General features: G+C 46.3%; 1 protein-coding gene across 1 annotated transcript; it reads left to right on the plus strand.

Annotated features, from left to right (window-relative positions):
- The first annotated feature begins 1,550 nt into the window (after nt 1-1,550).
- Nucleotides 1,551-23,296, plus strand: Pglyrp2 (peptidoglycan recognition protein 2). Its single transcript, XM_057785803.1, has 6 exons — nt 1,551-1,636; nt 12,231-12,277; nt 14,086-14,202; nt 16,817-17,824; nt 18,701-18,911; nt 23,251-23,296. The coding sequence occupies exons 3-6, from the start codon at nt 14,136-14,138 to the stop codon at nt 23,294-23,296; spliced, it is 1,332 nt and encodes a 443-aa protein (XP_057641786.1). The 5' UTR covers nt 1,551-1,636; nt 12,231-12,277; nt 14,086-14,135.
- The last annotated feature ends 137 nt before the right edge of the window (nt 23,297-23,433 follow it).

The following is a 23,433-nucleotide window of genomic DNA, read 5'->3' on the forward strand; positions in this document are numbered from 1 at the left end:
CATCAGTCGTACAGCGTGGCATTACTCTGCTGCATAAAGGAATGAGGCACCAACACGCACCGTAACAAGGCTGAACCTTGAAAGCAGTGGTACCGGGAGAAGCCAGACCCAGAAGGCTAGACAGTGCATGGTGCTATCTGTATGAAATGTCGGCATGGGAAGATCACAAGAGCAGAGCAGAGGCTACCTGAGCCTGAAGGGAAGGGCACAGGGAGCGAAATGTTGGGGTTTCCATTTGGGATGGAGAAACATTTTTTTTTTTTGGCTCTGTAGACAAGTGGTGCTTGCACAACTCTATTGTGTGTTAAATGTCACTGATTGCTGGGATTATAGTTTTAAGTTGCTTGCTTCGCGGCGATTAATTTTGTGCATGATGGCACACACTTGCCATCCCAGCACTTGGGAATGTCAAAAGAATCGCAAATTCAAGTCTAGCCTGGGCTCCATGAAGCTCTGCCTCAAGAAAACAAAACAAAGGCAGCAAAATGGGTCAGTGGGTAAAGGGTACCTGCCACCAAGCCTGCCAGCCTTTGGTCCCTGAGGCACATGGCAGAAGGAGGGAACAGACTCTTGAAAGCTAATCCTCCGACCTACACACACACACGTGCACACACACCGCAGAGACTACAAATTCTCTTACTTTAGTTTGTTTTCTGTGAGTATGCAGAGGATAGCTCTTTGTAAGTTGATTCTCTCCTTCCACCATGTGGATCCAGGGTGTGAGGGATTCAGGATGGGAAGCACGGCCTTTATGCCCCTCCCTAGCTCTCACCCACCCCCTCCGTCATACTACCTGCCAAACTGTGAGGTTTTTAAAATATTTTTAAATGAACTGAGTATATGATGATGCATGCGTATCCATCAAAGCACTTGGGAAACAGAAGCAAGATCAGTCTCAGGAAGTTAAAGGTCAGCCTAGACTACAGAAGATCCTGTCTCAAGCAATAATTAATTATTAATCAGTTTGCTAACCCTTTGTCTTGTGAATTTCTCTCAGCTAGTAACAGGTGGGTGGTGAGAAATGAGTCCCATCGATTCCTTCCCTACAGCCAAGAGATAAGCACACTGCTGTTCCCATTGTAGAGATGGAGAAAATGAGGCACATGGACAAGAAAGGCTTTACCTTATGCTGCCGGGAAGCCTGTACTGAAACCAGGGTTCTTTTGGCCAAGGAGTAACAGAGGTGATAATACACCCACAGTGAAGCCACCACCCCAGCTCAATGACTCAGAAAGAGAACAGAGAGCAGATTTCAGGAGGTTGGCCATCTTGACCTAGAATGTTTTCTTTGCCCAGAGAAACAGAGCCAGGGAGACCCACAGTTAAGAGGCGGGCCCTCTGTTCAGGAAGTAAGCCATCATCCACCGTGTTTCCCCCACTCTGCTCTGTCACCCGTCCCTGAGAGCTCTCAGTGCTGACCTTGGGCTGCGTCTCAAGGAACTCATGGTCTGGAATTGCTGAGGCCAGAATAAGATGGACTCAACTTCTCAAAGTTACGGATGATCCTTTCTTGGAGTCTCGGGGAACAAAGGAACTGGGGAAACCAGAGAAGAGAGAAAGGCATTCTAAAAAGGGAACTATTGCCAAAGGACTTTGAAGACTATGTAGGAGCCTACCAGATCAAGTCAAAAAGCTTGTGAGTACATTTTGAACTTTTCTCAGCATTTATCTTTATTCAACGTATTGGAAGCATTACGGGATACTTCATGCCATTCGTTCAAGTCCGTCAGGTTCTCGTAATTTTATTCATCGCATTACTGTCTTCTATCCCCCTTCTTCTTCCCAAATGGTCCTTCTACTTTCATGTTGTATAATATCACACACACACACACACGCACACACCACACACACACGTGCACACCATACACACCACACCACACACACACACCACACACACACTATGCTACATTTTCATTATCTAGTCATCTATTTAGGGTGATTCCACTTCCTAGCTGTTGTGAAAACAGCTGCGGTTAGCATGGCTGAGCAAGTGTCTCTGTGCTGGGCTGACTTAGAGTCCTTCTGATACCTGCCAAGAGGCTGAATCCTGTGGAAATTACAATTTCAGATTTTTTTCAAAAAATTTCAAATTTCCTTAATGGCTGCACCAGCTTAAACCCCCACCCCAGCAATTTATAAAGGTCCTGTTTCCCCCCTCCCCCAGGCTCTCCAGCATCTGTTACAATTTGTTTTGTTTTTGTTTTTTTGTTTTTCGAGACAGGGTTTCTCTGTGGCTTTGGAGCCTGTCCTGGAACTTGCTCTGTAGACCAGGCTGGTCTCGAACTCACAGAGATCCACCTGCCTCTGCCTCCCGAGTGCTGGGATTAAAGGCGTGCGCCACCATCGCCCGGCTCATCTGTTACAATTTATTAAAAGTTAGTTAATTAGTTAGCTGGGCAGTGGTGGTGCACACCTTTAGTCCAAGCACTCAGGAGGCAGAGGCAGGCGAATCTCTGAGTTTGAGGCCAGCCTGGTCTACAGAGCAAGTTCCAGGACAGCCAGAGCTACACAGAGAAATTCTACAGACAAACAATAAATACTATTTTAAAATGTGCAGCTGAAGCTGGCCTTGAACTTCTCATCTTCGCTCCTCCATCTCTCCAGTGCCAGCACTCCCAACTTCTATGTCCCCCTCTTGAGGAAGAGATGGCGCTAGTTTGTGGGCATGTGGTACTGTTCGCCCAGGGAGCCTCAGCTTCCGGGTCCACTCACCCCATCGATCCTGGGCCCCTAGCACTCCGTCATGGTTTGAACGCAACACATTAGTACAATGTCCCAAATCAATTACAAAACCTATCCCCAGCTCCAGGACGAGATGCCCCGTGATTAAATCTCTTCCTTCCCTTCCAGAAATTCAGTTCAAGCCACCTACGGAGGCAGGTCAGCAGCTCCAAGAGCAAACAGGTTTTTTTTTTTCCCCTTTGGCACTCTGACTCTGGGCTCCTCTAAATCCTGGGCTGGCCTAAACCAGCTTAGGTGGCTTGGCAGCTGCTCCAGTTGGGATCCAATCCCAGCCCGGAGGCCCGGCAACCTGCAGTAAGCTGGGGGAGCTCCAGATGTGGAAATAATGAGCCTGGATTCGCCTCAGATGTGGGAGTCCAGATATCCCGTTAATGGCATGGATTACTCCCGCTGGCTAGACTCTGCCACAGCTGGGGCCTTCAAGACAGGTGTGTAGGACACAGGACCCTGACCACAGTCTCCTCAACCACGTCCCACATGGTGTTCTAAGCATTTGATCTCTATGGCCTGATTTCATCTTCATGGTGTCTATAGGAGGGCCTCCGCTTCCGTTCTCAAGGAGGACAGAATGAGGGCAAGAGATGAAACTACTTGCTGCAATTAGAGGTAGAGCAGGAATTTGTTATTTTTTTAAATTATTTTTTACTGTTTGAGAATTTCGCACGCAGACGCAATGTGGTCTGGTTAAGTCTTTCCATTCTGACCTCTCCAATTCCTCCCTTATCCCCTACTCAATTCCTTCCCAATCTCATGGAATTTTTTTTTTTTTTTAAATCAATGTGTTAACACTAAATGCTGCCTAGACCCGAATGGATATAGGGCCATCTACTGGAGCATGGGTGGCCTCTCAGGTGCCACAACCCTAATAAAACTGGCTCACCCTGTCCCAACAGCCATCAATTGCCATAGCTTCTCAGCTGGGGGTGGGACCTCCTGACCATCGTTCACTTCATAGTGGGATTTTGTCTGGCGTAATCTTGTGCATTTCAACCCCAGTCGCCATGAATTCATGTGTGCCAGAGGCACCCTGTTGTGCCCAGAAAACAGTTTCATGCCAGTCATCCATGACCTCTGGTTCTTGCAATCCTTTAGCCCCAGGAGGAGGATATGTGACATAGATGGCCTATTTAGTGCCGAACACTTTGAAATCTCTTATGCTTCTCACACTGACTTGTAGGACTCTGTATTAATACTTTTTGTAAAGACTTATTTTTTGTAAAGATTTATTTACTATATATACATACAGTGTTCTGCCTGTATGTAAGCCTGCAGGCCAGAAGAGAGCACCAGATCTCATTACGGATGGTTGTGAGCCACCATGTGGTTGCTGGGAATTGAACTCAGACCTCTGGAAGAGCAGTCAGTGCTCTTAACCACTGAGCCATCTCTCCAGACCATGCATTAATACTTTTAAATTTTCTCTCATTTACGTATTGTGTGAGGACATGTGTATGGGCTACATATGGAGGTCAGAAACCAACTGCAGGAGTTGTTCCTTCCCTTCCACCATGTAAGTTTCCAAGATGGAACTCAAGCCTTCAGGCTTTACCCACTGAGCCATCTCACCAGCCTGTATATACATATGATTTCTTTATTTTATTTATGTGAGTATTCTGTCTTCATGCATGTCTGCACACCTCATGCCTGTCTGGTGCCTGCAGAGGTCAACAGTAAACATCAGACTACATGGAAGTTACAGATGTTGTGAGCCAGCTTGTGTGTTCTGGGGACCAAACCCAGGTCCTCTGCAAGAGCAAGTGTTATTTTTGTTGGTTGGTTGGTTGATTTTTCGAGACAGGGTTTCTCTGTAGCTTTGGGGCCTTTCCTGGAACTAGCTCTTGTATACCAGGCTGGCCTCGAACTCACAGAGACCCACCTGCCTCTGCCTCCTGAGTGCTGGGATTAAGGGCATGCGCCACTACCGCCCAGCTTGAGCAAGTGTTCTTAACCGCTGAACCATCTCTTGCAGCCTAGATGTATCTTTTTAAGTTGTGTTAACGGATTGATTGGTTGACTGACACCTGTGTGTACATACTTATGGAGGTCAGGGGAAAATTTAGGAGATCAGTTCTCTTTCCACTATGTGCGTCCAGGGGATATGGGTGGGGGAGTAGGGTTAAATCAAGTAGTCAGGCTTGATACCACGTGCCTTTGCCCACCGAGCATCTTGTTGTTCCATGCTGTGGTGGTTTGAACAAGAATGGCCCCCACAGGATCATAGATTTGAATACTTAGTCACCAGGGAGTGGCACTCCTTGAAAGGATTAGGAGGTGTGACCTTGATGGAAGAAATGTGTCACGAGGGGTGGGTTTAGGGCTTTTGAGAGCCCATGCCAAGCCCAGGCCAGGCCCATCTGTGGATCAGGAGTGTAGCTCTCAACCACTTACTTTTCCAGCACCGTGCCTGCCGTGGTGTTCTCTACCGTAATGACAACGGACTAGACCTCTGGAACTGAGAACAATACTTCCTTTTCTAAGAGTTGTCATGGGTCATGTGGTGCGGGAGGTCCTTCTGTCTGTGTGTTGCTTTTATTGGTCAATGAATAAAGAAACTGGTTTGGCCTATAGCAAGGTAGAAGGAAGACGGAGTCAGAGAGACACTATGCAGCCACCGCCAGAGTCAGACCACAACCTCATGGTGATATACAGATTAGTAGAAATGGGTTAAATTAAGATGTAAGAGTTAGCCAATAAGAAACTAGAGCTAGCCAGGCGGTGGTGGCGCACGCCTTTAATCCCAGCACTCGGGAGGCAGAGGCAGGCGGATCTCTGTGAGTTCGAGGCCAGCCTGGTCTACAAGAGCTAGTTCCAGGACAGGCACCAAAGCTACAGAGAAACCCTGTCTCGAAAAACCAAAAAAAAAAAAAAAAAAAAAAAAGAAGCTAGAGCTAAAGGACCAAGCAGTGTTTTAATTAATACAGTTTCTGTGTGATTATTTTGGTTCTGGGCAGCCGGGATGAACAAGCAGCTCCTCCTACACTCATGGTGTCTCTTCACAGCAAGAGAACAGTGACCAAGACACCCATCACCTGCCACCAAAAAAAGTTTGGTATTTTTTCAAACTAAAAGTTTTGAGCTTGGTCTGAGGGGAGTGTAAATACTTAGCACACATGACAATTCCATTTCCAACAACAATGCTTAAATAAAATTAGTTGACCTATTTAAAAACTGTTTAAAGTAACATAATTTTATATAAAAAACAAAAATTGTTTTTTAGGTTTTTTGAGAAAAAGATTCATTATGTGGGTCTGGCTGTCCTGGAAGTCACTCTGTAGACAATACTGGCCTCAATTTCATAGAGGTCTGCCTGCCTCTGCCTGCTGAGCGCTAGGATTAAAGTTGTGGGCCACCACTGAGGATTATAATAGATAAATTTTATACACACCCTCCCAAAAATGTTTGCAAAACAGTCAACCTGTAAGCTGACTCCATTCAGGGATATATGTAAGTAAAATCTAGAGCTAAATTTTAAAATATAGACGCAAAGACTGGAAGTGTGGCTTTAATCTAAGCACTCAGGAGGCAGAGGCAAGTGAATCTCTGTGAGTTCGAGGCCAGCCTGGTCTGCAATGTGAACTCCAAAACAGCCAAGGTTATACAAAAAAAACAAACAAAAAAAAACTGTTTCCAAAACAAAAACAAACAAACAAAAAAATCAAGTTCAAACTCTTGAGCAGGTAGGAGGAGTCAGTGGGTGGAGGTACTTGCTGCCAAGCCTGAGTTCAACCCCTGGGACAGACCCACTTGACAAAGAAGAGAGCCAACTCACACAGGTTGCCCTCTGAGGAACATTCATACACTCAACCTGGAAACCTTCTCACAGCATCTTTTGGTATTATTAACAAGGGGTTTGCAAAGATTGCCATGACCATTATCACGGTGGGATTTGACTTGATTTGTTTCTAGGTGGCAGAATTTACAATACTGGGGAATTAGCCTTGCCTATGCTAAGTGAACACTCCTATCACTGAGCTATATCCCTAACCTGAATAGCAAATTTCTTCTTTTTATTTAGTGTGTGTGTGTGGTTTGCAGATGTGTTATGGTATACATGCAGAGGTCAGTTCTCTCCTAATCTTTGGGTCTTGGAGATCTAACTCAGGTTTGGTGGTTGGTGGCATCTCACGAGACCCACAATGCATGCTTTTAACTATGACTGTGACCCCCAAGTCTAGCCCTGCTTCAAGTTTCTTCTCTGATTATGGTCCTTCTCAGGGCCTCAAGGCTCTACCTATCTTTGCCAGTACTCCAGACTCTGGCCAGGGTTTGTTCTCCTGAGACCCTGTCTTTCTAACAGCCTGGAAGTGCTGGCCTCTCCTTATGGGCAAGCCTCATGAATTCAGCTGGCAGCTTACAGAATGGGATGATTCATCATGGAATCTCCTGATTTTCTGCTGCCACCCAGGCCCAGCCCAGCCCAGCCCAGGTACGTTGGTGGGTGGGTATCTGATGTGTGGGCGTGTTCCTGTGTTTCAGAGCCCAGCCTAGCCTGACCCTGAAGCCTTTCTTACTGAAGCTTTCACTTCCTCAGCAAACAATCCCTAATTGGTCCCTAAGCACTCCAGAACAAAGCATCTTCTTATCTCGGGGCAACAGAGCCGATCAGAGATAAGATAGGGAGAATAGTCCTAGGGATAGCAAAATGGCTCCTCGGACAAACGCTTGCCACCAAGTCTGACTTCCTGTTTGACCCCCTGGACTCACAAAGTGGAAGGAAAGAACCGACTCCCACAGCTGTCCTATAACCTACGCACAGACAGACAGACACACAGACACACAGAGACACACACACACACCATAGCACACAAAATAAATAACATACAGAAAAAGAATAAGGAAAAGAGAGAAGGCAGGCCTGAAGCCTGGGCTGTGTGAAAGGTGCAGTGATGAAGAAAGCAAGAAGCTAGATAATTTCAGCTGCTGAGGAGGCTGACTCGGGAGGCCTGTCTAGGCTACAGAATGAGTTCAAGGCCTGCCTGGTCAACTCGGTAAAGTCCTATCTCAAAATTAGACCCAGAGAGAGAGAGAGAGAGAGAGAGAGAGAGAGAGAGAGAGAGAGAGAGAGAGAGAGAGAGATCTGAGGAGATGGTTTAATCAGTAAGTTCCTGCCACAAAATCATAAGGCCCTTAACATCATTCTAAAAAGCTAGACATGATGACTCCTGTCTATAATTCCAAAACTAGGGAGCAGAGACAGGCATATCTCTGGAGCTCCTTAGCCAACCAGTCTGGTTGAATCTACAAGTTGTAAGTTCATTGAAAAACCCTGTCTCAAAAAGTAATCTGAGAGCAATTGAGGAATAATTTATGTCAGCCTCTGGCCTCTGCATGCAAGAGCACACATTTGCATGCACGTCCACACACACTTATGCCCACATCCATATGAACACATACATAAAAGATACACATACACATATATATACAATTTGTTTTGAGAGAAGTTCTCACTGTGTAGCTCTGACTGTCTTGGAACACACTATGTTGACTAGGCTGGGTTGAACTCCAAGAGTTCTATGCTCTGTCTTCTGAGTGCTAGGATTAAAGTCTTGTACCACCACACCTAATTAAAAATTGCTTTCAATTAACAGGACTAAGAACAAGGCTCAATGGTAGATCATTTGCTTAGCATGTGCAAGACACTGAGTTCAATTCCCAGTACTTATTATAAGAGAGACAGAGGGAGAAAAGGAGAGAGGGAGGAAGGTAGGAAGAAAAGATAAATCTAAGCATTGTGGTACATGCCGGTAATAGTAGCACTCAAAGGGTTTATGTAGGAAGGTTGCCATGAGTTTGAGACCAGTCTAGGTTCAAAGTACCAGGCCAGTCAGTGCTCTATAATAAGACCCGATCTCAAAAAACCAGGAAGGACCAGGTGTAGTGGTACACACCTTTAATCCAGCACTTGGTGGGCAGAGTCAGGTGGATCTCTGAGCATTTGAAGTGAGGGTTATATATTGAGATCCCATCTAAAGAAACAAAAAGAAGCTGGGCAGTGGTGTTGCACACCTTTAATCCCAGCACTAGGGAAGCAGAGGCAGGCAGATCTTTGTGAGTTTGAGACCAGCCTGGTCTACAGAGCTAGTTCCAGGACAGGCTCCAAAGCTACACAGAGAAACCCTGTCTCGAAAAGAAAGAAAGAAAGAAAGAAAGAAAGAAAGAAAGAAAGAAAGAAAGAAAGAAAGAAAGAAAGAAAGAAAGGAGAAAGAAAGAAACAGAAAGAAAGAAAGAAAGAAAGAAAGAAAGAAAGGAGAAAGAAAGAAAGAAAGAAAGAAAGGAGAAAGAAAGAAACAGAAAGAAAGAAAGAAAGAAAGAAAGAAAGAAAGAAAGAAAGAAAGAAAGAAAGAAACCAGGAGGTAAGAGAAGAAATGGAGGGAAGAAGAAAGGAAATGCTGACCCTTGAACAACACACAAGCACACAGGGGTGCATGAATATACCAGTGTGCATAAAATACACACACAAGAAATAAATAAAAATAAATAGTTTTAAAGAAAACTTAATGATTGGGGTTTATTTAGCCCATGGATAAAATACTTACCTAACATGTGAGGCCCTGGGTTCCACCCACAGCACAGCAAACAGTAGCATTGATATGAGTCCAAGTGAATGGCACTCCGCCGTAGACTGTGGACTTTGAGTGCCTAGTGTGTCAATAGAGTTTCATCGATTGTCACTTCTGTGTCACTTTTATGTAGGGTATTGACAACAGGAGACTCTGTATGTGTTGGGGCAGGGGTTTGTTTGGGGGTAGCTTACAGCAAGTCTATACTTTGTGCTCAGTTTTGTCTTGAACCTAGAACTTGTGGGGGAAACCAAGGCAGGAAGATCACTAGTTTGGAGCCAGCCGGGACCACATCAAATTTATTAAAAATTAAAGTGGACTGAGAATTCTGTAATCCCAGATTTAGGAGCCTGAGGCAAGATTATAAATTCAAGCCAATTTGGCTACATCATGAGACCGTATTTCAAAAGAGGGTGGAAGGCTAGTGATGTAGTTTGGCCCAGCATGCTTGAAAGTCTATCTATTAAATAAATAGTAAATAAACTCTTTTAACAAATCAATTTATCAGCTGGGTATTGGTGGTGCATGATTCTAATCTCAGCACTTGAGAGAGGCAGGGGTAGGTGGATCTCTGTAAGTTAGAGGCCAGCTTGGTCTACAGAGCGAGTTCCAGGACAGCCAAGGATACACAGAGAAATCCTGTCTCCAAAAAATAAAAAATAAATCAATTTATCTTGGTAACTGGGGTTATCAGGGTTACCACAGCAAAATCCTCACCCAAGTACCTTCCTGGGGAGAACACAAAGCCTATTACTTTGCTTTTAAGTTTATTTATCGCTGTATGCATTTATTTTGTGGAGGTAGGGGTACACGCTACAGCTCATGTGGAAGTCAGAGGACAGACTTCAGGAGGCCGTTCTCTCCTTCCACCATGTGGGTTCTAGGGACTGAACTCAGGCCCTTATGTTTGGTGGCAATAAGAGACTTAATCTTGCTGGCTCCAGTCCACACACTTCAGTGGACAGAGCCACTCATATGTCTTTGGAAACCTGAGCTTAAAGGAAAATATTGCTTCAAACTCCTCTGAGAAGTAGGACCCATTCAATTCCATGCTTTCTGAACTGTTTCTGTATGTCCGGCTTGGTCCTGGGTGATCATAGGTCACTAGAAATAGAGTACTGGGCCTAGAGATGCAGCTCAGTTGATAGATTGCTCAGCGGGAGGGAATCCCTAGGTCTGGTTCCCAGCACCACATAAACAGGCTGTGGTGGTGAATGCCTGTGTTCCTAGCATTTGGGTGCTGCAGCAGAAGACCATAAATTCAAGGTCATAGGGAGTTACATAGCCTGGGCTACAGTGAGACCCTGGAGAGAGAGAGGAAGATGGATAGATAGATAGATAGATAGATAGATAGATAGATAGATAGATAGATAGATAGATAGATAGATAGATAGATAGATAGATAATAGATGATAGAACAAACTAATGAACAAGAGTAAGAATACCTGGTAGGTGAGCAGGCCCTGGGGTGGTTCCGTGGGGAATTCCAGGTCTGGCCCAGTCTGGGCTTCCCCAGCCTAGCCTGGGACTTGCCTCATAATGAGTCCCTAGCCTGGTGGGCCTCTTAGAAAGTTGTGAAGCTGGTTTGAGGGTGGGAAGCCAAGAGGGAAGCAATTTCCATATAGCCCAGCCTTAGGGTGCCTGCCCCACCTGATACCAGAATAAAGGGGAGCGTGATCTGGTCGGGGATCACAGCACTTATGAGGAAGCAGGAGGTTTTTAAAAAGATCCAGACCGAGGAAGGCTACAGAAGAGGGTCGAGGACAGCCTGGAAGGGGAGGAATTGGAGAGAGGCCATTCAGCTGGACTCAGACATCAGTACCCAGGGAGGAGGACTGCTCTCACACGACCGAGAAATAGAGTGGTCTCCCTACCACACCAACCCAGGTAGGTTCCTAGGCTGAAACTAGAGCCCTGTTTTTTGTTTCATCAGGGGCTGGAACTGGGTTGGGAGGAGGCAATCTTCAAGAGCCAGGCATGGTGACTCTATCTGTAATTCTAGCAAAAGCAGGAAGACTGCTTTATGTTCGAAGCCAGACTTGGGGACAGAGGAAGACCCTTTCTCAAGACACAAAAGACAGAAGACAGAGGAGATGGCTCAGTGGGTCAGAGCACTTGCTATGCAAGCGTGAGGGGCTGAGTTAGATGCCCCCCCCATTTCTACCATGTTAAAAAAACAGTAAACCCAGCATTTGGAAGCAGGGATAGACAGTAGATCCTGGGAGCTTGCAGCCAGTCTTATACTTAATAATGATCTCCCGGCTCAAGGCAGACCCTATCTCAAGGCAATTAGCCAGACGGGGATAGAAGAAAATACTGACAGTTTCCTCTCACTGAGTGTGCACACACGGGGCATGCACTCATGTACATACACCACCCATGCCTGCACACACGAACACACACATGCATGGACTTAAAAACTCTAAGATTTTTTTTAAAACCATGGTCAGTGAGATGATTCAGAGGGTAAAGGCACTTGTCCCTAAGCCTGATGACCCGAATTTCATCACTGAGACCCACAGAGCAGGAGAGAATCCGTGTCCACAGTCCTCGGCCACACATGCACCATGGTGCTGTGCACTTGCCAGCGATGGGGGGGATTAAAAGCAGAAGAAGAAGAGGAAGACCCCAAGCCCTCCAGCATCCTGCATGAGTGCGGGGTGAAGCACAGGAGAGAGGGGTGGTACTAACCACAGGCTTCCTCTCTCTGCTTGCTAGAGTGTGGATGTGAAAGTTTCCGGGAAGGCCCCCACCTTAAAGGCTGGGTGCCCAGCATGCGGTGCTAGAGGTGATGGAATCTTTAAGACAAGTGGGCTAGCGGGAGGGAGTCACCAAAGGGGACTCGACCTTTCCTTTCTCTCTGCTCTTTCATCTCAGCTTCTGTGAGGTAAGCAGCTTTCTGTAAGATACATTCCTCTCTCTTTACAGGCCCAAGCAGTCAGGAAGACCAACCAAGGGTTACAACTATCGAAACTGTAAGACCAACGTTATCTTTCTTCCTTAAAAACTGTTTATGTCTCTGGGTGTGATGGCTCATGCCTTTAATCCTAGCACTCAGGAGGCAGAAATGCAATAGATCTTTGTATTTGAGGGCAGTCAGATCTACAGATCTACATTACAAGTTCTGAGACAGCCTGGACTACATAATAAGACTCTTTCTAAAGAAAGAAAGAAAGAAAGAAAGAAAGAAAGAAAGAAAGAAAGAAAGAAAGAAAGAAAGAAAGAAAGAAAGAAAGATGAAAGGAAAAAGACTCAGATAACAAAACAAGCTTCCACCTTGTCCAGCCAGCATAGTCTGTCTTATCAAGCCGCTGAGAGGTTCTTCTAGAGGCAGACGGTAGCTACAGAGCTGTCACTTTTGAGACAGGGCAGAGTATACTAGATAGATTGACACTAAAGCAGCACTCCAAAGAATGGGAAGAATTTAAACTGGGTGTAGTAGTACATACCTATAATCCCAACGCTCAGGAGTCTCGGGTAGGAGGACCCTGAGTTTGAGGCAAGCCTAGACTACATGGTAACACCCTGTCTCAAAATAAGATGTAAAAAGATACCAGTATGATGACACACACACCTATAATTCCAGTACTGTGAGGCTGTGGAGATGGGAGGACCGGGAGCTCAAAACCAGCCTGAGCTAAGAGAGATTCTGTCTCAAGAAAAAAAATAAAAGTAAATTGGGGCTGGAGAGATGGCTCAGTAGTTAAGTAGTAAGAGAACTTATTTGCTGGAGACTTGAATTCAGATCTCAGTACTCACATCAGGTAGCTCACAACAACTTGTAACTGCAGTTCCAAGGGACCCAATGCCTTCTTTAGTCTTTCATAGGCCTTGTTCTTTCATTGGAAAATCCACAGGTGGTGACCGCTGTAACAGGTGGCAAGGGCTGTGTCACAGGCCTTTAATCTCAGCACCGGAGGCAGGTGGATCTCCGAGGCTGAGGAAAGCCTGGTCTACAGAGCGAGTTCCAGGACTACTTGGTGATACACTGTCTTGAAAAAAAAAACAAATAAACAAAAACAAACAAACAAAAACCCACATACATACAAACACGTGTTGACAATTAAAATAAGTTGAATGGAGGGATGTTTTGGAAGGTAAAGGTATTTTTCTGCAAGCCTGACAGCTTGAGCTAGATCTTGAAGCGGAAGGAGAAAACCGAATCTCAAAAGCTGTCCTCTTATCTCCAGTGTCATGCCTGGCACATGCTCAAACCCACACCGTCTCATGGACACACACTCTGCCCACACATGCAATAATAGTACATTCAAATTTAAATTTGAAGGTCTTTAGATATAGTTGTTCTTTTTCGAGACGGGGGGTTTTTCTCTGTAGCCCCGGCTATCCTGGAACTCACCATGTAGAACAGGTTGGCCTTGAATTCACTCAAGCCTTTTAAATAAAATCAAATAAAATGTAAAAGGGGGTCAGGGGATAGAGTTCAAAGGTACAGTGTTTGCCCGGCATGCATAAGGACCTAAGTTTAATCTCCAGTACTGGAAAAAAAATTATATTTTTTTATATTTTTATATTTTTTTAAAGGCGAGGGCTCGGACATTTCTGAGTTTGAGCTTCCTAGTCTACAGGCTTCTCTTGGCATGGATCTGACTTACTGACCTATCAGGTCACTCTGGGCGGGAACAGGACAGGATGGTGGAGACTTTGAGACCCAAATAACCTTGACCCAGGCACTCTACTCCCACACTCTTAAATCTGCTGGAGCGAGTGTGCTCTCCTGCTGTGCTTTGTTAAGTCAGGTCAATTCTCACGCCTCTCTTCCCAGCACCTCTGAGATTCTCTGCTGGGCCTCTGCCCTGGAACTGGAGCCCTACAATGATGAAAGTCCAGGGTGTCCTCTGGATCTTGCTTGGACTGTTGCTGTGGCCAGAGTCAGAGACAGGTGAGTTCAAGAGTAGAGGCTTTGGGGGAGGGGAACTTGTTTTGTTTGCCGGTCAAGGCTCCAGCTCTCAGCAAACTGCTATTAGGGTACCACACGTTTCCAACACCCATAGAGTCAAGGAAGGGGTGTCAGAGAGTAGACAAGGCTGGGGTGGGCGGGGGAGGGTAGGGGGTGGGAGGGTTGGGAACAAAAATCAAGGGTAGCTTCCTAGAGAAAGGACTCACACAACTGGGATGGGAGGAGCAAGAGCTGGGTTTGGTTGAGAAGCAGAAAAGACCCGATAATTTAAGCAGAAACAAAGTTACAGAATGGATTGCCCTCCAGACGCTAGGGTACAGGATTAAAATGACCTGGAGGCTCTAGGTGTGGAAACAACTGTCTGTATCCCCAGAACATGGGACGGCAGGAGGACGTTTAGCCAGGGATATATAATGAGTTAGAGGCCGGCCTGCACTATATAGCAAACCCTATAACAAAAGAACCAACCTTCCTAGATGCAAATTAAAACTCCTGCACTTCCTAACTGCGAGACCTGAAGCAGCTAACATGTCCTCTCCATCTCAGATGCTTCATCTGTAAACAGGAAGTTTTGTGAGGATTAAATAAATTTTATGTATCACTTAGAGTGATGTCGGACACATAGTTAATGTTTAAATAAACATTGGCAATTATTCAACAACCCCTAACTCTGCTGTGAACCTGGTAACCTAACATCTAGATTCCCTTTCTTGAAAAGGGAAAAACACATTTTCCTCTCCCCATGGGCTGTTTGTTTGTCTGTCCATCTGTCTGTGTGTCTGTTTGCTTGAGGCAAGGTCTTACTTTGTAGCCAGAAAGGGTTGGAACTGTGTAGTTCAGGCTAGTCTTGAACTTGTGGTGGTCCTTCTGTCTCAGCTTTCTTGAGGGCTGGGATTACAGGAATGAGCCATTGTGCTCAGCTTCCTTGGTGTCATGTGACTACTTCTGAATCGATAACGAACATCTTATGCACCAAATAGGGTATGAATAGTATACCAAAGAAATTATTCCGTTCAAGTCTAGTTCAGTGAGCTAGTGAGTTTACTTTGGGTTACTTATAGAAATATGGGTGACTCAAATATAGTTGTATCGTCAAAAAGTCCATCCCCAGCATGAATGATGATTCACAAAAGCTGCAGTCCTGCAGCTCCTTGCTGAACTTTCAGGCAGCTTGACTGGTGGGCGAATCTCTTCTTCTCTATAGTTATTATTGCTTATACAATCTTGGGAGAGGAGCCTCTTAAATTTCACAGGTTTTAGGAGTTTCCTGAGACTTGTATATTGGTTTACTTCCTGAGACTTAGTAAGAGGCCTCGGGTTAGAGAAAATTGCTACATAAGCCTCAGGTAATCCTTTGACATACTTTTCCTCCTAAAATTGCCCAACTATAATCTATCACCAGAAGCTGTCTGAGATGGAGAGATGTCTCAGTGGTTAAGACAATGCACCATTGTAAAAGATCCATGTTCTGTCCCAGCACCCACACTGGATGATTTACAACCACCGGTAACTCCAGTTCCAGTATATCCTAAATCTCTAGCATCCACACGCACATACCCCCCACCAATTAAAAATAATAAGAGTAAAACTTGAAATAATAGCAATTTTTAATAATTCATTTTTATTTTATGTATGTGCATTGGTGTTTTGGATGCATGTGTATCTGTGTGAGGGTGTCAGAAACCCTGGAACTGGAGTTACAGATAGGTGTAAGCTGTCATGTGGGTGCTGGGAATAGAACCTGGGTTCTCTAGGAGAGCAGCCAATGCTCTTAACCTCTGAGCCACCTCTCCAGCCCCAATAGTAATTTTTAAATGATCTGTCTTTACCCCTATATATGTAGAAATTCTCCATGCTCTTGTTCATTGCCAACACTATACCATCAACCACCTTCCTCATTTACCCCTCTTCTGTTTGCCCCTCATCTAGAACCTTGGAAACCCATTTCCATATAGTAGCCCAAACAACAAGCTTAGAATGCTGTCTTGGTCTGTTGTTGTGAATACACACCATGGCCACAGCACCTCTTATATAGAGCAGTTTACGGTTTCAGAGATTTAGTCCATATTAGGATGGTGGGAAGCAAGGTAGTGCACAGGCAGACCCCGTGCAGGAGGAGCTGAGTTCTACATCAGGATCCACAGGCAGCAGGAAGAAGAGAGACAGCTACCCGGCCTGGTTTGAGCATTTGAAACCCCAAAGCCCCACTCCAGTGACACACTTCCTCCAACAGGGTCACATGTATTCCAGCAAGGCCAGACCTCCTAAATCCCTCTCAAATAGCACCACTCCCTAATGACCAAGCATTCTAACATATGAGCCTCTGAGGGACATTCCTACTTAAGCCACCACAAATGCCATCCTGGCCAGGCCGCTCTGCTGCTCATGATCTTACCTTGGCTCCCCAGTGTTCATGGACAGTCCAAACTCCTTAACCAACAAGGAATAGTCTGGGTGTCTCAGTTTCCCCTTCTACACAATGGTAGTGCTGGTCACAGTGGTGTTGGAAGGAATTAGGGAAATACGACATGAACAGGAGGGGCTCCGGAACAAGTGATGCTGGGTTGCTGGGCTGATGCAGTTTCTCCTCCTGCAGCCTCCTCCTTACCCCTGGTCATGAACTCCATCATCCAGGCCCTTGCTGAGCTTGAGCAAAAGGTGCTGGTAACTGAGGCCAGTGGCACTGCCTCTGCACGGATACTGTCAGCCAATCAACTCAGCCCCCACAATTCTCTTCACCAGTACTTGCTGCGGAAGGCACCAAGCCACAACACGACAGAGTCAGAGCCCCACTCACTGAGCCCAGATCTTCAGGCTCTGATTTCAGAGGTGGCCCAACATGATGTACGGGACGGGCAGGAATACGGAGTGGTGCTGGCACCCGATGGCTCCACTGTAGCCGTGAAGCCTCTACTGGTTGGGCTAGAGGCTGGTTTGCAGGGGCACGGTGTTACCAACTTGCCTTCAGACTGCTTGGCCAACCCTTGTGATGCTGGAGACACCACGACAAACGATGCAGCCATCTGGCCAGGACTAAAGGATGCCTCCACAAAAGCCTCTTCTACAGATGTTGGAGCCACTTCACCAAACGGAAAAGCTAAGACTCCCACCACTGTGGACAGACTCTTGGCAGTCATCTTGGCTGGAGACTTGGGTCTGACGTTCCTCCACGGTTCCCAGACTCAGAGTTCTCCAGGCCTGGGAACTGAGGGTTGCTGGGACCAACTTTCTGCCCCCAGGGTCTTCACACTGTTGGACCCCAAGGCATCCAGGCTCACCATGGCTTTCCTCAACGGTGCCTTGGATGGAGCTCTCCTTGGGGATCACTTGAGCCGGGTTTCTAGGCCCCGGCCACCCCTTAGCCATCTGCTGAGAGAGTACTATGGAGATGGGGTGGCTGGCGATCCAAAGTTCCGAAGTAACTTCCGAAGGCAGAACGGGGCTGCATTGACTTCTGCTCCTACCCTGGCCCAGCAGTTATGGGAGGCCCTTGTCCAGTTACAGAGACTGGAGCCAAAACAGCCACAGTTGCAGAACATGACCCAAGATGAGCTGGCTCAGGTGGCTACCCTTGCTACCAAGGAGTTCACTGAGACTTTCCTGGGTAAGGAGTTCCCCTGACTCCTCATAAATAGATACTCCCAGGCCCCTGTGGTGAGTGGGATCAAGGGCCCAGAGAATCCCAGGCGGACAGCAGTGAAGATAGGGACGGCTGCATAGTCAAAGAAACGCAAGAGTTGGTCCTTGAGGAATAGATAAGAGTTCACCTGATTTAAACTTTTTTAAAGAGGGATTGGGGGTATAGCTCAGTTGGTAGAGTACATGCATAAGACTCTGCATTCAATCTTGTCACCACGGGAAAATGCACACAGTGATGCATGCTGGCAATCCCAGCTCTTAAGAGGTAGAGACCAGAGGATCAAGGAATATCAAAGGCAGCCCAGAATGTATATTAAAGGGCAGCCTGGGCTTCAGGAGACCTTGAACTCTAGCACCACACACACACACACACACACACACACATACAATTGAAAGGAAACACATGGGGATTGATTTTTTTTTTTTAACCAATTTTATTGAGACAAGGTCTGCATAGCCCAGGCTGGTCTTGAGCTTGCAAGCTCACTTCTTTAATCTCGTCAAATGCTGGGATTAACAGAAATGCACCATCATACTCACACTTTTGGTCTTTCTCCTGGAAGTTGCAGAGACATAACAGACTCCAAGACTATGTCTGTCTATCTGTGTCTACCTATTGTCTATCTATCTTTTATCTATCTTTTATCTATCTATCTATCTATCTATCTATCTATCTATCTATCTATCTATCTATGTGTGCCCTCTGAGTCACCTTCCTGTCCTAAAATTAGACTCTTGCCAATTCCTGGAGACCAGAGGGATGCCCGTAGGTTCACCTTAATAGAGATTCAGTCTTCCAAAATGAAATGCTTGATGATCAGAGTCTCCCTTGCTCCTGAAGGATGCCCAGCCATTCTCCCTCGCTGCCGCTGGGGAGCCGCGCCCTACCGAGGCAACCCGACACCACTCCGGCTGCCACTGGGATTCTTATATGTGCATCACACATACGTGCCAGCGCCACCCTGCACCACCTTCCAGCGCTGTGCCGCTAACATGCGCTCGATGCAGCGTTTCCACCAGGATGTGCGTCACTGGGATGACATCGGCTACAGGTGAACCTGACCTAGGCTACTGTGGGAAAGGTTGGAAGGTAGGGAGTAAAACAAGTGGGCGGAGACTGGCAAGTAGAAGAGGGAGTTTGTAGTGGACGTGGTCAAGAACCAGAATGGGGTGGAGAAGAGGAGTAAGGTCCCAGATTAGGATGGAGATATCCCGGCAAGGAATAGAGAGGGGAGAAGAGTGAAAAGGACTTGACCAGTTCTTCAGAAAAGGTAAAGTTTTTGTTTGTTTGTTTTTCGAGACACGGTTTCTCTCTGTAGCCCTTACTGACCTGGAACTCACTCTGTAGGCCAGGGTGGCTTCAAACTCAGAGATCAAGCTGCCTTTGTTCCCGAGTGCTGGGATTAAAGGTGTGCGCACCCGGCTGCTTTTTGTTTTTCTTCTTTTCCCTTTCTCCTCCTCCTCCTCTTCTTCTTCTTTTTTTTTTTTTTTTTTTATAAAACAAGGTCTCATAACTGGCCTGGAGCTCACTATGTGGAAAAATCTGCCTTCGAACTCATAGAGTTCTGCCTGCTTCTTTCTTTGAATGCTGTGACTAAGGCATTCTGCAAGAGAGAATGGTTTCTGGGGTGGCACGTGTTGTTCAAATGATACTGAATTGGATGAAACAGAGGCAGTGTATCACACTCGGTGTCATATGGCACAGAGACAGACTCTGGGGGTGTGGCCAGATTGGGATGCAGCCAGGTAAGGTGCGTTACCGCCCTACCCCAACCCCTCCGCAGTTTCGTGGTAGGATCCGACGGCTATGTGTACGAGGGCCGTGGCTGGCACTGGGTGGGCGCACATACGCGCGGCCATAACAGTCGCGGTTTCGGCGTGGCCTTCGTGGGCAACTACACTGGGTCACTGCCCAGCGATGCGGCGCTGAAGACGGTTCGCGACGTGCTCCCGAGCTGCGCCATTCGCTCAGGCCACTTGCTGCCAGACTACAAAGTGCTGGGCCACCGCCAGCTAGTGCACAGCGACTGCCCTGGGAATGCGCTCTTCAACCTGCTGCGCACTTGGCCTCACTTCACCGCGGTGAGTCTGCCTGTCACTGCCCATGGCATCGTCTGTCCTGTCTGTTCTGAACACACATCTTCAGCCCTGGCCCTGCCCCAGTCAGTTTGTCTTTTGCTTGACTGCCAACCCCTCTGCTGACACCCCTCTGATTTATAACCTCAGTCTGACAGTTACACATACCTGTTAGATTACAGACCTCCAGCTGCCCAAATGTCTCCCCCAAATCGGGCCACACCTACCAAAAGTCTCTGAGAAATTGTAGAGCAGGTCACTGTTGCCTTTCTGATGTTCTCTGACACTCTCAGCCAAGTGTTATGAGAGACTTCCTGAGGGGTCACACCTCAAATAGTAACAATTCTCTACAAAATCCAACTTGGTTGTTTTTATTGGGTTTACTTACAGGAGTACTGATGAGGGGTTCCTTACAGGATCAGGAATGACTTTAAAAACAGCTGTATCAGCTGGATAGTGGTGGGGCACGCCTTTTATCCCAGCACTCGGGAGGCAGAGGCAGGCGGATCTCTGTGAGTTCGAGACCAGCCTGGTCTACAAGAGCTAGTTCCAGGACAGGCTCCAAAGCTACAGAGAAATTCTGTCTCAAAAACAAATTAACAAAACAAAAACAAAAGCAGCTGCATCATGGGAAGTCACTTCACCATGGGCGATGAATGATGAAAGCTGCAATCCCGAGCCCTCTACACAACTTGTAAGCAGCTCACTAGCAAAGAACCCTTCAGGGCAATTTTTGGTAACGGTGTTGTCAGTCCTGTCCCCCATTTTCTCCCGCAGCAGCTGTTTAAGCTTCCGTCTAACCAGCCTTGATGGAGGAACCCTAATTCTTTCCTTGAGGGAATATTTCAATTAATAGGAAATTGCTATATAGCACTAAAGCAATCTTGAATTATAAGTTTATTCTTTTTTCAAAAGGTTTATTTTATTTGCAGTGTCTGAGCGTGTGTGTGTGTGTGTATATACACTATACATGTGTCAGTGCTCAAGAAGATCAGAAGTGGAAATCAGAACCCCTGTGGAAATCAGAACCCCTGTGGAAATCAGAACCCTGTGTTTACTAACCCTTGTGGGCTTACTTGATGGGTGCTGGGAACAGAACCTGGGTTATCCGTGGAAGCAGCAAGGGCTCTTCACTCCTGACCGGCTCTCTACTCCCGACTTTACCTTCTTATTTAAGCCAGGCATGGTGGCTCATGACTTTGATCCCATATTCAGGAGGCAGGGACCTCTGAGTTCAAGACCAGACTAGGCTACAGAGCAAGTTCCTGCACAGTAAAACCCTGTCAAAAGAAAAAAAAAACGTTTTGTTTTTTCAAGACAGGGTTTCTCAGTGTAGCCCTGGCTGTCCTGGAACTTGCTCTGTAGATCAGGCTGGCCTTGAACTCACAAAGATTGCGTAACTCTGCCTGACCACCACCGCCCAGCTAACAAAAATCTTCTGGTCTATGCTTGACTGCTTTGCTTACTCTTGGTGATAGACTTCATGGTGTGAATACCCACCCTACCTCTCAAGCCCCACATCCATCCCTGAAATATGTCAGAGCCAGGAACTCCTGAGGTGCTTTGGAACTGAAGTTTCTCTCTCCTTAGGGCCTATCATGATTTTTGCAGCCCGATGCTATTCAGATAAGGCTCTCATCTGAAGAGCAATTTCTCTTAGATCCTCACTACCAAACTTATGGCATCTTTTATTAATTTATAACAAGGCTCGAGACAAAACCCTTCTGCCTACCTTATCCCAGGCCATCCAGCCTAGTACTCACTCCTGCCTCCCATTCAGAAGCCCTCTGTTCACACAACACTAACCTGAACTGTGTGACCCTTTACCCCAATAGATCATCTGCATAACCTCAGTCCAGTCCCTACTCCTGTCTTGCTTTCTCTGCTCATCTCAGCCCTAATGGTTCTTGATGGTCTCTGGCTCGTGAAGATTCTTGGGGTTTTGGTTTTGTTTTGTTTTGTGGGATACCTGTCAAGACTCCTGAAGATTCTTACATTAGAGCAATCTAGACATATTGAGCACAGTCAGCCTAAAAGCCTAATCCTAAACCGGGCAATGGTGGCGCACGCCTTTAATCCCAGCACTTGGGAGGCAGAGGCAGGTGGATTTCTGTGAGTTCAAGACCAGCCTGTTCTACAAGAGCTAATTCCAGGACAGGCTCCCAAGCTACAGAGAAGCCCTGTCTTGAAAAACAAAAAGAGAAGAAAAGAAAGAAAGAAAGAAAGAAAGAAAGAAAGAAAGAAAGAAAGAAAGAAAGAAAGAAAGAGAAAAGCCTAATCCTAGCCTCTGATCACACCAGGACAATCCCATTACCTGTGTCTGTTTTATTTTGTTTGTTTGATTGGTTGTAAAACAAAGGCTCGAGGTATAGCCCAGGCTAGCCTTAAACCCATTAGCTCATGCTGACCTCTACCTCAAGTGCTGAGATTGTAAGGTTTCAAAGTATATCATATCCAACTGCTACTTCCATTTTATCTTCTTTTTAACACATGTCTATGTATGTGTGCATGTGTGTTCTGATGTCTGTTGTTTAAGGGCTACTTCCTGTGTCATCCTCAGGAAAGTAATCTACTTCCTTTGAGAGAAGGGCTGTCATTGACCAGAAGCTCAACAAACAGACTAGGCTTACTGGCTAGTTAGCCCCAAGGGTCCTCTTGTCTCCCGGTGCCCAGTGCTGGGATTAAAAGTTTCCACTTTGGCCAGTATCGTTATGTGGGTTCTGGGGATCAAACTCAGGTCTTCACATTTGCAACGCAAGCACTTTACTGGTTGAGTCATCTCCCAGTTGTCATTTGATTTTGAGACAAGGTTTCCCGTTTTGAGACAAGTCCAGGAGGGATGATTCTGAACTTTTGACCCTCCAACCCCTACTTATCTTACCACTCATTTTCATTAAGCTATTTATCTGCCCGCCCTTGCCTGCAGATGGGTTTGTGATTGATTTGGTATGCTTGAATTTTGTTTGTTTTAATGGGGACTTGTGTAACCTGGATTTGGTGGGGGGGGGCAAGTTTTTCACCATGTAGCCTCAAGCTCACAGAGATCCACTTGTCTCTACCTCCTACATTAAAGGCTAAAGGTGTGTGCCATTTGCTGGGGGCCCAATGTTAACCTTGAACTTTCAAAATCATTTGGCCTCAGCCTTCCAACTGCTGGGATTACAGATGCTTTCCCACCACACACAGGTACAACCAGCTTTGATCCACTCTGTAACTTTGGGCCCCTATCCTGTCCCATAGCCAAGACTCCATAGCAAGGAAGGCAGACCTAACCGTGCATATACCCTAAGCCTCATATTCTCTTATTTCTTCTAGACTGAAAACTAAGAACTCATCTGAGGGAGCCTTGGAGATCCAGTAAGCACTATCCCTGATGCTCCTTCGAGCAACCACAGACCACAGACCTCCAATAAAGGGACCACTGAAAGGAAGTCTCCATGAGCATCGTCTTACTTTGGCTTTACTCAAAAGTCAACTTGGAGACCAAAACCCAAGCCA

This window comes from Chionomys nivalis, chromosome 1, assembly GCF_950005125.1.
Source record: "Chionomys nivalis chromosome 1, mChiNiv1.1, whole genome shotgun sequence".
Taxonomy (NCBI): Eukaryota; Metazoa; Chordata; class Mammalia; order Rodentia; family Cricetidae; genus Chionomys; species Chionomys nivalis.

Bases quoted from the DNA above. Each gene is read 5' to 3' on its own strand.
- Pglyrp2 (XM_057785803.1), top strand. From the start codon at position 14,136: ATGATGAAAGTCCAGGGTGTCCTCTGGATCTTGCTTGGACTGTTGCTG. The intron at 17,825-18,700 runs GTAAGGAGTTCC...TTGCTCCTGAAG, and splicing joins GTTCACTGAGACTTTCCTGG to GATGCCCAGCCATTCTCCCT. The intron at 18,912-23,250 runs GTGAACCTGACC...TATTTCTTCTAG, and splicing joins TGGGATGACATCGGCTACAG to ACTGAAAACTAAGAACTCAT.